Consider the following 13,442-nt stretch of genomic DNA (forward strand, 5'->3'; position numbering starts at 1 on the left):
ATAACTACCTCACTTATCTATAATCGCTTAAGGTATGCAAATATTTCAAACAAAAAGACGCGCCGTTTATTTCGTTATGTTTGTAAATACCTAACGTTAAATGCTCTAATCTGATTAAGCAATAAGCATTAAAGTGTATTGGTATGAATGACCGATAGTTTTAATATTATATGTAAAGCTACTAGCGAAAACGCGTGACTTCGTCTGCCTGATAATTCTGAACAAACTTTGTATAATTTTAATACAAATTTGATGAGCATAATTACCAAAAAAAGGTTTTAGTGAGTCAATTATAAAAAATAGACATATTCGTATATGCTGTTGCAGATTTTGTTTTAGAACTTTTAAAGGGAAACAACTCTGTTTTACTTGATTTATGCGAAGCTTTACTGAGCAAACAGGAATATTTCTTCCCGTTTTTGCTAAATTTTTCATTGATATTGCTCTTATTGGTAGTAGCGCGACTTTATAATCCTTCCTCGATAAATGGACTATCCAAGACAAATTTTTTTTTTCAATTGGAACCAGCAAGATTTAGGATAAGAATAAAGATTCCTGCAATTAGAGCGATTGACCAAACAAACAAACTCTTCAGCTTTGTAATATTATAAGTATAGATAATGAAATTTATATACGGCGTTGTTTTTCAGACTGCTTGTCATTGAAAATTAGGCCGGCTGGATTAACTGTGAAATAACATATTTTTTACTTAATCCTTTTAAGTAATTAATTGCCAATTGCAATGCGTATCAAGTTGTCAAGGTTGGCAAATGTCTAAAAAATCAGGAAGCATGTCTTTCACTATAAACTGCTATGGGGCTATAAACGGTTTGATCTTGAATTAACTTTAAGAAGTTTCTATTACTTATTAAACTTGCGCGATTGTATGGTCTCTCTACTTTCGGAGGACAATTTGGATGTAAGTAGTACAGATAAACGTTTGACAAGCGCATTTGTGTGTCAAAGAATATCAGCAAATCAAAAACATTTACTTATTGAATTATTATTTTAATATCATCATCTACCACTGATTTTCTGCTAAGGAAAGGGTTTTTTGATAAACTGGTATCAATGTCAAACTACCCTCTCTGTATCACTAAATATTTTATTTAACAATGCGTTTCTGTTGTGTTGACATTCCTTAGCAAAGCACATTTCTGTCAAGTTTATACTAGATCCAAAGGCAAATCGTCTTCCGGGGCTAATAAATACCTCCATATTTCTTATTACACACATTAGTACACATTTTAAATTGGAGAACGTCTGTGACTACAGTTTTTTTTACAAATACCGCAGGAACCATGGATTTTTATGGGTTAAAAAGTAGTCTATGTATTAATCCAGGGTATAATGTATTCCAAGTCTTCATTTCAAGTTTCAGCCGAATCCATTTAGTACTTTTTGCGTGATATTAACAAACATCCATATATCCATAATCTATATTACAAACTTTTGCTTTTATAATATTAGTTGGATGGTCGAATGAGAAGAAACCAATCATCTAATTTGTTGGTTTCTTAAATAAAGGGTATAATATCTTGGATTCAGTTGGTTTTACACGGAGAGTTTTATTTGGGGTATAGGTTAGGTGACTCATTCAATCTGAACCCTTCTGTAGTCGGTAAGATCAACAAAGAACTCATTTATTTATAACTTTAATACGTTGAACACATTCAAGGTGTTTTCAAAATTCAGAATTGATTCTCTTGGCGTCTGCCCAAAAGTTGTTCCGGTATGAATGTCATTGAACCAGTCTTTTCATGTTGCTAATCATTTTTGTATTGAGTATATGTATAATTAGGAATTTTATAAAGGTGTTTTATTAATTAAATTTCCTCCTCCTCAATTATATTTCCTAACATAATATATTAGTTTCGGACGGTTTACATAACTTAGGTACATTGATTTTTTGCTTTTTTACTACGTCCGTAATGCTCTAAGTTATGTTTAATTTATTGATCAAAATCATATGAAAAATCGTTTATGAGAGATTGAGTAAACATACAAACTTTTAAATTTATCCTGCTACAAATATTTATATACCTATTAAATACAAATCTATTTTTAGTTAAAGCTAGAGCTAGTTTTTCTAAAGTTAGCTTTGCTAAAGCTAAATCTAGCTTTTCTTTTGTTACGAGTTTCATTTAGAACAACAGAAAAAAACCATGAGATTATGATAAATAATGGTCCTGCATGGTGAATCCAGATGCTAATATATTCATCTCTCTTTCCGAACCATTTTTAAAAATGTAGAAATTAAAAAATAGATTTATTACTTTTATTTTCAAACTGATAATGTCAATTTTATAGCTGTACTAGTTTGTTTTTTTGGGTCAATGGCATTAGATTCGTATGGAGACGAAAATACTCATAAAGAGTAAATTGCAAGTAACATATAGTTTTGTATTCCAGAGTAATATACGATGAAATCGTATTTACCAAATGGTGCTACGAGCATAATTTTAGTTAAAGGCTTCCATTCAGTATTTATGTTATCCATTATGTCACTGTTTCGCGCCATTTATTTGTGCTATTCATCATAATCATCATTAGCAACCCATTTTCGGCTCACGAGTCTCCTCTCATAATTAGAGGGGTTAGGCCAATAGTCCACCATGCTATCCCAAATCGGATTGGCAGACTTCACACACGTAGAGAATTAAGTAAATTCTCAGGTATGCAGGTTTCCTCACGATGTTTTTCCTTCACCGTATGAGACACGTCATAATTAATTTCTTAAAATGCTGAAAAGTTGTAGGTACATGCACCGAACCGGTTTCGAACCTACGCTCTCCGAATCGAAGGCAGAGGTCACATCCACTGGGTTATCACGATATTGATATTTGTGCTATTAATGCAACGATTCCAATGGACATTTTAAATGTAATTATGAAAGATTTTTTAATAGATAGATACTCTACAATTTATGAGGCTTAGTCTCGTAGCGATAAAGTAATCGTGCCCAACAAAACAACGTTATCAGTTCCATATAACCAGGATTAATCACAATACTAGATGAATTATGATTATCGTATACTTGTTACATTAGGTGGGCTTCGTTATTATTAAGGATCCGTTACCAAAGGGTGAAACTGAACCATACTACTAACAGTGGAATTCATAGACGGTGTGAGGGTGCTCTCTCTGCCAACCCGCATTGGGCCAGCGTGGTGGACTATTAGCCTAACCCCTCTAATTCTGAGAGGAGACTGTATTCAAAAGTGAGCCGAAAATAAATGGCGTGAAACAGTTAAATAATTTATAACATAAATACATAATGGAAACCTTATACTAAAATTATGCTCTTAGCTCCATTTGGTAAATACGAGAATTGCACACGTTTCAACGTATAGTCCGGAATACAAAACTGTTTATATTCCGGACTAATATATACATACTCCCATGTATACGATGACGTATTTCTGTTGCCACTAAATACAGCGAAATAAAATAAGACAGATAAAACAGAATAAAATAAGATGCTTCCATACAAAAAGTGTTATTTTATTTGCCGTTTTTTTAGGCGAAGGTACGGATCTCGACGCGCGAGTCCGACTCGCACTTGGCCGGTTTTACTTTTTAATTTATCAGATTGATAAGTGTGTAACTATTTGCGCAATGCCATCTACAATCGCATCAAAGTGAGTTAATTAGCGTTAGGTAAACGGTTTTCGTTATCAATTACTTTTTTTATCGCGATTCTATTTTGATAACATTGGCATTGCATTGCAAAGGCATCTGAATCTGAATGTGTTATAACTTATAATAAGGCTAATTTACCATCTTAGACGTAGGTATGCTGGATGAGTTTAACCAAATTGAGATTGTATGTATAAATGTCATCCGGTGCTTACTGGCGGATATCATACAATAGGTAAATGACATTTTGTCAATTGATTTGCTGTTTATTTTAATAGGTTGATAATGAAGACCTAAATAATGAATAGGCCAGCAGAGGACTGGTACTTTAAGCTGTCCATAGAAATTTCATCCCTCTAGATCAGGGTTTTAACAAAAAATTATGGCTTCACGTAGCCCGATTAAAGTTTTCGCAAGTGTTTCTTGTCGCAAATCATGTCCGGAAGAGTTCTGTAAAATTTTCGCCTTCATTCTGGAGAGCGAATCGAGATTCCGAGTCGAGTTTCTTTATTTCGTTATAATCATGACTATGTGTAAAAACCCAGTCTCATGTTATATGTTGTAACAAAATGTTAAAGGAATTTCACCACTTTAAGTACCAATTTGGAATATACTTCTTGTCTTACTGAACAAAAATCAATCAAAGACGTGACGTGGGTGACAATGGCCCCTTCAGGGTGTTTCAGACTTTTAGGAGGGCAATAGAAAATTGAGAGGAAAATAAAGGACGTTAGCTAACTTTATCACGAGTGTTCTTAATGATTCGCGTATTTTGGTGCTGGGTTAACATTTAAAAAAAAAAAAAATATTCTCAAAGTCGGTTAATTAAGGTAACACAGAACCTATAGATCTAGTTGCTCTGAAAATATTGGGATAAAAAGTTCAATTGTTTCTTATTACGCTCTTTGGGACTATATCTCTTTGAGACTGGTCAAACGATCTTCAGTTATAAACTGAGTAACTAATCGGACTTTGTTATTATTTCGAGTATCTATAGATGTATGTTTAAATAACAGTGAATCACATGTCTTTGTTAACATATAATTGCCTTTTGTTTTGGATTCTCCATCTCAATACAGTGGAAATTATGAGCAATTTGTCTTGTAACTTACGAGATTTTTCCAACGTTAAGTATGTTTTTCTCAAGGTCTTGGAAATGTACCTCAAAATAGTATTATCAACAATATGATTAAAATTGAAGTATATGTGGAAATTTCGGTCAAATTGAATGCATGAAAAATGAAAATTCATTTTTCCTATGGATAATAGCCGATGGACGTTCATTGCCTGACATGGATTTTGTAAGGGCCATGCTATGTGTCAATGGGCGGGGCATATTGTTCGAAGAGCCGTCGAATATTGGCATCCCAAGGGACTAGCTCGGGAACCTGCACCAAAAACTGTTAAAACTTGGGAAAAATTAAAAATGTAGATAGACTTAAGAAACTAAGTATGTAAGCGATTTAAACATTGTCAATAAAAAGCCATTAAACTTGTTTCAGGTGTAGAAACCTATCAGAGTATATGAAGATAGCGGAGAAAGTGAAGGAGTTCTTCCACAACGAAGGCATTCACTCGACAACTATACAGCCAGAGTTTGTGGAGCTACCTGTAGATGGAAATGAGGTATGGGTCATTTTTTAAAATATTTTTTTATTAATCTAGGTCGACTTATGCTAGACCGGAATGGTAGTAGCCCGGTTTGGCATAAGTCAAGAACATGCCTCGTGATGGGGAGAGAGATATAATGTAGACCAATACTGGTAAAAACAACACTTGGAAGTAAATTGCTTTATAACAGAGAATATTTTCTAAATTGTCTACTTACCCTGCACCAAAAAGCGCAGTGTTGGTGGATCCTCCACTAGGATTGATGATATATATAATGCTGGCTGGCCTAAAGTGTCCAATGTCCAGCAGTATACGACAACTGGTTGATAATGACGATGAAGATGATATAAAATTGGCTGCCTTCTAACAAAACTACTGGCTATGATACCGCCAAGCGTTTTAATGTTAAGCTGATACTCTTTCAATCAAATCTTTGATAATAATAAACTAAGTTTAAATACAAACGTCAAGTTGGTCAAGTAAAAGGAACTCTAAGTAGTAGTTTGAAGAAATTGAGCTTAAATCGTAATCCATGTTTATAAATATAATATAGGTTAAATCCTTTATTTGTACGGTTTTTCGCTTACCACCAGTTGGACCATCACCTTGGTCCGTCAATGATTACTGTTAATGAGACTTGATCCTCATAAGAAGGCTCAGAGTCACTCTGCGTGATCGAATAAAAAATGTCGAACCGTAGAAGAACCAAAGTCACCGACATAGCTCAACGAGTCGCGAAGCACATAGTTCGAAAACCCGATGGATGTTGGGATCCCAAGGTACCGGAATGGCGACCCCGCACTAGAAACCATAGTGCTGATCGACCCAAGTGGACTGACGACATCAAGCGAGTCGCAGGGATTCGCTGGATGCAGGTGGCTCAGGATCGTGATGTTTGGAAGTTCCTACAAAAGGCCTATGTCCTGCAGTAGACGTTCATCGGCTGATATGATGATGAATTGTCTTCTGCCCACAATGCAGATATATTCAATACGCACTTGATATAGCGGTTGTTCACGCAGATACTGAGCGGCGCGTCGGCGGAGGCGCCGTGCGCGCTGCACTGTCCGCCCAACGACCTGTGCCACAACGCGACGTGCTGCGGGCCCAACCAACAGGTACGCACCAAACACATGCCACGGACTAGTACCACCATCGTACGTACCATCCAGACAGGGTAAAGCGTCTAGCCTATAGCTTGGCAAATTCGTTCGTAACAGTTTCGTGCGTTTGTGAGAAGTTGTGTTGAGTTTGCCAGTGTCATCTGGAATCCATCATATAGTGTACACTCTCAACGCATTGAATGCATTCAGTATCAGTATAATGGTATTTCACACAGGCAACCATACAACCAACGACTTGCCAAGTTTAAAATGATGTCTCTTCTCAGTAGGCGAGAAATACGCCACCAATGTTTTTTACATAACATAGTACATTATGAGATTAAGTGCAGCAACCTACCGATTAGATATCCCCATCATTTCAAGAAGCGTAAAACATTTCATATCCCTTTCCGGAAACATCTGGTAGCGATGTCATGACTTCATACCCGCTCAGTCCTTCCCTCTGCCCCGCGCGCACGACTTCAAACCCGCGCAGTCAGTTTCCCCCGGCTCCCGCATATCATTGGAGTGTCATCAACGAACTTGCCAAGCTATAATCAGACATGACCAATATTTTTCTCAAACCTGACCCCGATCAACACACGCGCAAATTCTGTGTCAGCAATTACAAAAATACACGCGTACTCTTTGTCAAAATTTACGAATACTCCACCAACAAGTACGTACCAAACACATAACACGTCCCATTCAAACAAAACCGCATGACTACACGCGAACTCTTTAATAGCCTGTCAAATATACCCCTTTTTTGTACAACTAACCCTTAACCAAAAATACGTGGCATCCACACCACAAGTACGATCCAGATTGGCGCGAACTATTTAATGGCCTAGTCAGGCATGACCTTTTTTTTGATCTCCAATCACGCTCCAATTATTTAGGCCCATTTAGACCGAGCGCAACTTGTAGATCGTGTTAGGTAACTAACCCTCAACCAAAAAATACGCGGCATCCACATCACAAGTACGATCCAGATGGGCGCGAACTATTTAATAGCCTAGTCAGGCATGACCTTTTTTTTGATCTCCAATCACGCTCCAATTATTTAGGCCCATTTAGACCGAGCGCAACTTGTAGATCGTGTTAGGTAACTAACCCTCAACCAAAAAATACGCGGCATCCACATCACAAGTACGATCCAGATGGGCGCGAACTATTTAATAGCCTAGTCAGGCATGACCTTTTTTTTTGATCTCCAATTAGGCTCCCAATCATTTAGGCGCATTTAGACAGGGCGCAACCTGTTGGTCACGTTAGGTAAGTACGCGAAAAGTTCTTTAAATTTGCAAAAACATACACTGTTTTTGTGTCACTCGTCTTTAACACGGCTAACTAGTTGCGCGCCTTACAGTCGATTCTGGCCAATTACGTCATCTGTGTACAATTTTTTGTTTGTTTGTGTAAACTGTATTTTTGTTTGTGTTTGTGTGGATACATATTTTTTAAGTGTGGAAACATATTCGTGATTGTGTGACCATTATTATAATTGTGTGAACATATTGTGTGATATGTTGAGTCAAATTATATCGTGCTACAAAAAAATTAGATACAAACAATGGAAATGTACACATCCTTGTTGTCAGATTGCAAATTACATGGTGATTTTATTTAAAAAAAAGTCATACGATTCGATTTGACTTCACACAAATAGTGAGATTCCCATGTGTTATTGATGTACCAGTGATTTAGCATTTGTGTGTAATGTTATTATTGCATCACTTATGTGATTGTGTGTATAAGAAGTGGTGTCATAATGTGTTATTAAAAAAAATCGACCCTGGTTCATGATTGTTTGCATAAGCATTTGTTTACTAGTATCTAAGGGTCTTGAATATTCTAGGTTCCCAGAATGTTTACATAAATATCATCACGTATTATTATCATATCACGTTTTTCCACTTGCTACGATCCTTACATACGAGTATCTTCCTTGCTTCTTCCATTCTCATCAATCCTTTCAAAAATGCTCGTCGGTTTGGAGTACTCTTGTACTGCCAATGACAAATTAACCTCTTTTGTTTCCTTTCAGTGATCCATTTGAAATCCCCAAACTATTAAAGAATAACTTTCTCAGGTTTAGTCACTACATCTTTTTTTATTTTTACTATAGGCTGTAGAAATGACGGGCTATAGTTTACATTAGCTATAGGCTATATTAGCCTAGCTTTATGTTTGAGTCTAGCTTTGATTAATCATAATTCATACAGTTATCAGTGCCCCGGTGCGTTTCCGTTTGCCTTCAAATATCCTTTGCTACAAGGGTGCAATCGTAATTCATTTAATTAACTTACTTAATACATATTTACAAGAGCTCTAAAGCAGTTGTAAGTAGCTACAGAGGAATGGAAAAACAATTGAAAAACGGTTCTGTAATAAGAATATTGTTTAATCTAAATCCGCTAGTCTTTTTGACACAACAAATATTCTATGTTGTGGTTGGTTTTTGAAAAGATTTTAAAAATGAATGAATTTTATTTGGATTTGGATTTTTCTTATGTATAATTAATATGCCATAAAATACTCACCCTGCAGATATTATTGGCTTAGATTATTCGAACATTACTCTATAAAATTGGCTGTGATTTACAATTGAACATGACAAGGTTGACATGAGAATACATACAACACAAGTAGATCAAATATAGAATCGCAGAAATTGTTTTTTTCTCTCTTTCAATTGCAGTTTATCAGTTTAGAAGGGATAAGGGTACGATAAATCTGTTTCAAGGAACGCCAGCTGAATGGGAACATCCTACCATCTACCTCCAAAAACAACATTTAGAAGAATTTATTGTATAACTGTAATTATTTAGATTTAAGTTATATAGTCGGGGAGGCTGTGGTTTAAATTGTTAAACGGCTTAGGCGTCAATTTGACCCTCCTTTAAGTAATGGTTATTGTAATCCTAAAGAACTGTGATTTTTCGTTGTAACCAAGCCGTTTTGTAGGCTCAGTTTACAGGCACTTTTTTAACGTCAAGTTTAAGTATTTGTAAAGACTTTACCACTCGAAGAGCCGGCAAGAAACTCAACAGCTGCTCGTTTGAAAATAAATCAAGAAATGCACATCAGTACATTATTATACGATATTGTACTAAGGATATGTTACCTATGCTGGATTCCATAATGATAATCACACAGCGTTGAAACAGGATAGCATATCTAGATATAAAAGCGAAAAAGAGAAAGATATGTGTGACGTTAAGTTAAGTTAAGTTTTACTTATACTTTGTAGTTACAACACCCTCACAGGGTTCCATTTGTAATAATTATGACATTTTATCTATGACATGTGTTAATTATTATAATGGAAATGTAACTTAAATGAATAAATGAATAAAGTACGTTAGCTCAATTTGGATATAATTATATTGATAGATATAAATATAGTTCGTGTAACTATTTTTGATGTATATATTCTTTTTTACTAAGTTTGTAAATGTCAGATGGAGTGATATAATATAGAAATCTTAGTTTTGCCTACAGAATTTTGTATTCATTTGCACAAATATAAAGGAGGCTCACATTGACTATAATGCCTTTTTTAAGCTTTTAAATTAAATTTATGAGACTAACCTGCTTTCTAAAGGTAATTAGATAAATTGTTTTAGGCATCTATATAAGACTCGTAAATGCCGTCAATGGTTAATGCCAACAACATGTTATAATAATAAATAATAATAATAATAATAGTTTATTTAAAGGTAAAAACCCAGTGTAAAACAAACAATAATATTAACAATACAAAAATAGTAAAAATAGTAATTAAAATTGACATTACACTAATTAAATTGTCTAACTAGTATAAGTATTATCTATACATATTCGTATGTTCTGCTACTTTCTATTAGGCTCTTGGTGCACTGAAAGCCAATGTTTATAGATTGAGCAGTCCAGACACTCAGCCAGCGTGGTGAGAATCGTTATATTTCATACCAATACAATTTGCCACTGCCTCCTTGACTATAATAATATCTACTTTATAAAAGTAGTGTTACTTTATAGTTTACATACCAGATACAAAAAAAGTGTGATATTTTGTAAATTATTATAAAATTGTTTTAAGTGTTGAATGTACAAACCTTAACAAACATTTTTTATACCTCATTGTGCCAAACTTTGTTACTTACGGCTGTTAAAATATTAAAAATAGTAAAATATTGTTAATATAATTGTTTTTAATTTCTCTTCTCTTTGAAATGAAATACTATATTATGTTAATTTTATTTATTGAATAGGATTCTCAATTGGTTAAGATGAAATAAATTGAAAAGTAGTGTAGAAATATCATTATTTTTTTTTTCAAGGTAAGTTAGTGCTGACTTCTTCTCACCTGATGAGAAGTGACGAGTCATTCTAGAATGGAATTGCGCTAACTTGAAAACCCTTCTAAATTGTAGTACTTCATGTATAAGGCTATACAAAGTCCAAGTCTGTATTTGCTGAAGTCCAAGCCTGTATAGACTGTGTAGGTTGGTATACATGCACAAAAGTGCTAAATTGATTAATACCTTTAGTGCCTACCTAACAATCAAAACCTATTTAGAGATTATATATACAAAACTAACCAATCCATGTTTGTCTAGGATCTTTATTATCTGAGATGTACCAAAAGTGGGTTCAAATCATACCAAAAATTTATTTCCACTTAACTATACTGTAAAACACTGTACACAGTATTAATTTTGTATATTGGTGTTTAATTTTTTTTTATTTTTATCAAAAACTTGAAAATTTTTAATATCACCTGAATTCTGTCATGGTTACTTACAATATAATTAAATTTAAAAACAAACCAAAAGTATCTAATATTTGCTACGTATACTAATTATATAGAGAAAATAATAAATGTACCTATCTTTGATACGTAAATTCATTGATTTATATAAATAATCAGTACATTTACACGCGACTACCGTCTGAAACGGTGCCACTGCTGGTATTAATTTATTCGTGCATACACGATACCCGTATACGAACCGATAACTTATCGATTTTAAGATAATATTAACAGTTAATAATTCCTGACGTTATCATAAAGATAAAAAGGATCACGTTTAACATCTATACCGACCTACTAGTCAATTAATGACAAAACCGTCTGTTTGGACTTGGACAAAGGCTGGAAAATAAATAACCCATCATGAATCCATCAGTAAATCACATTAAAAGTATCCAAATATTAGGTTATCCAGTACGCCCAATATAATATACTAGCTGACGCCGCGCGGTTTCACCCGCGTGGTTCCTGTTCCGATAGGAATACGGGAATAATATATAAGCCTATAGCCTTCCTCGATAAATGGGCGATCTAACACTGAAACAATTTTTCAAATCGGACCAGTAGTTCCTGAGATTAGCGCGTTCAATCAAACAAACAAACTCTTCAGCTTTAAATTATTATAACTATAGATATAAATCCTTATTAAATAAAGAAACAATATACTAAACACATCCAATTTTTGGCATAAATAGGAATGAATCGATAAGCAGTTAAGGATGAAAACTTTTATTTGAAACTAAGGAGCTTGATAATGTTTTGTTTTCTGGATTATTTTAATAACAGTTAGTCAAGTAGTTTTCTAAATAATCTGATTGATGATAGAGTCATCTTAACTTCAACAACTTTTAAAATGTTATTTCAAATAAATAGATGAACGAGTATTAAAAGTAATGACTACTAAAAATACTCGGGCAGAATAAAACAATTTAATAAACACTTTTTATCAGCGATTTCCTTGTTAGTTAAGCACGCATATTGCCACTTGATTTCACATTGATTATATGTATTTTTTTGTATACTCTGTGTTAACAATAATCCTTCCTTTGTTTATTACTTTGATATTGTCTTTTTATTATTTATCTGTATTGATTGCTAATTCACTTGTCGAGCCACTTTAAAGGGAATTTTAGATAACATTTGAAACAGTTCGTTCAGTTGTAAATAATTTACTATGCCCTTTTCATGCAGTGGTCAGTCTTTGATCGATGTTATTGTATTTTTATGAGCAATTTTCTAAATTGACTTGACCTTATTTTGGTATGGTAATAATTTTCGTGCTAGTTTGCAACGAATGCAAATACAATAAGTATTTGTGTACATTGAAAGTCTATTTGCATATGTTGCCTTCAATTGGCATATGAAAACTTTGAAAACTTTGTTCTATTAAAAATGAAAAAACCTTGTGTTGTTAATATTTAAATTAGCTGTGCAAAATAATTTTAAGTATCTAATATTCGAAATGTGTACTGACACCAAATTACCAGGCTGATCTTAAGTGCAAAACGTAATATTTAAGGAGATATTAGATAAGTAAAATTAATGTTTTATAATATGTATTTAATGAAAACCGCTGTCACCATAAACCATCTTTAGATTCCCATATATGTAAATAATAAAAATAGATCCTTAGTCAATTGTGTAAACTGTAAATAGTATAGTCGACCATATTGTCATTTGTAATTATTCTTCTCATAAAAAACAATACAAGTGGACTAGCTAGTTGCTTAGCTTTGGATTTTAGCGTTTTTATTAGTAATTGACGTAACTAATAAAAACGCTACAATTCAGACAGTATCAAAAGAATTTGAACGTTTTACTTTTTTATGGACCCATTAGTTTATCTTTTTGGTTGCTATATAACTGTTTTCTGGTTTCAGAAGCAAAGCACGCCTTCGCCCACCGTGACCCCGTACATGTGTCGGCAGAGGAACATGGGGTCGCGGACGGAGTCCATGCATTCTAACCTGAACGCGGGCAATCAAGGCAACCCCACCATGAGAAACTTGGACGCATTGGAGTGCGGGTGAGAATACTTTTTTTATTGATTTCATTACTTATTATCAACCCATATTCGGCTGAACGCTGAGCTCAAGTCTCCTCTCAGAATGAGAGGGGTTAGGCCAATAGTCCACCACGCTGACCCAGTGCGGATTGGCAGGCTTCACAAACGCAGAGAATTTATAAAATTCTCTGGTATGCAGATTTCCTCGCGATGTTTCTCCTTCACCGTTTGAGACAAAAAAAAACAAAAGTTGGAGGTGCTTTATTAGTTTCTATGTAGAAAT

General features: G+C 34.2%; 1 protein-coding gene across 5 annotated transcripts in view; it reads left to right on the forward strand.

Annotated features, from left to right (window-relative positions):
- Positions 1-13,442, forward strand: part of LOC112049270 (uncharacterized) — a 41,428-nt gene that overhangs the window by 19,289 nt on the left and 8,697 nt on the right. For 2 of the 5 annotated variants that reach the window (XM_052881918.1, XM_052881919.1), the window contains exons 7-9: positions 5,142-5,265; positions 6,258-6,368; positions 13,035-13,180. In XM_052881918.1, coding sequence (XP_052737878.1) covers positions 5,142-5,265; positions 6,258-6,368; positions 13,035-13,180 — 381 coding nt within the window. Of the gene's footprint in view, positions 1-5,141; positions 5,266-6,257; positions 6,369-9,057; positions 10,535-13,034; positions 13,181-13,442 lie in introns of those variants that run through there. The other 3 variants (XM_052881921.1, XM_052881920.1, XM_052881922.1) reach the window with 3 other exon arrangements.

This window comes from Bicyclus anynana, chromosome 6 (genome assembly GCF_947172395.1).
Source record: "Bicyclus anynana chromosome 6, ilBicAnyn1.1, whole genome shotgun sequence".
Lineage (NCBI taxonomy): Eukaryota > Metazoa > Arthropoda > Insecta > Lepidoptera > Nymphalidae > Bicyclus > Bicyclus anynana.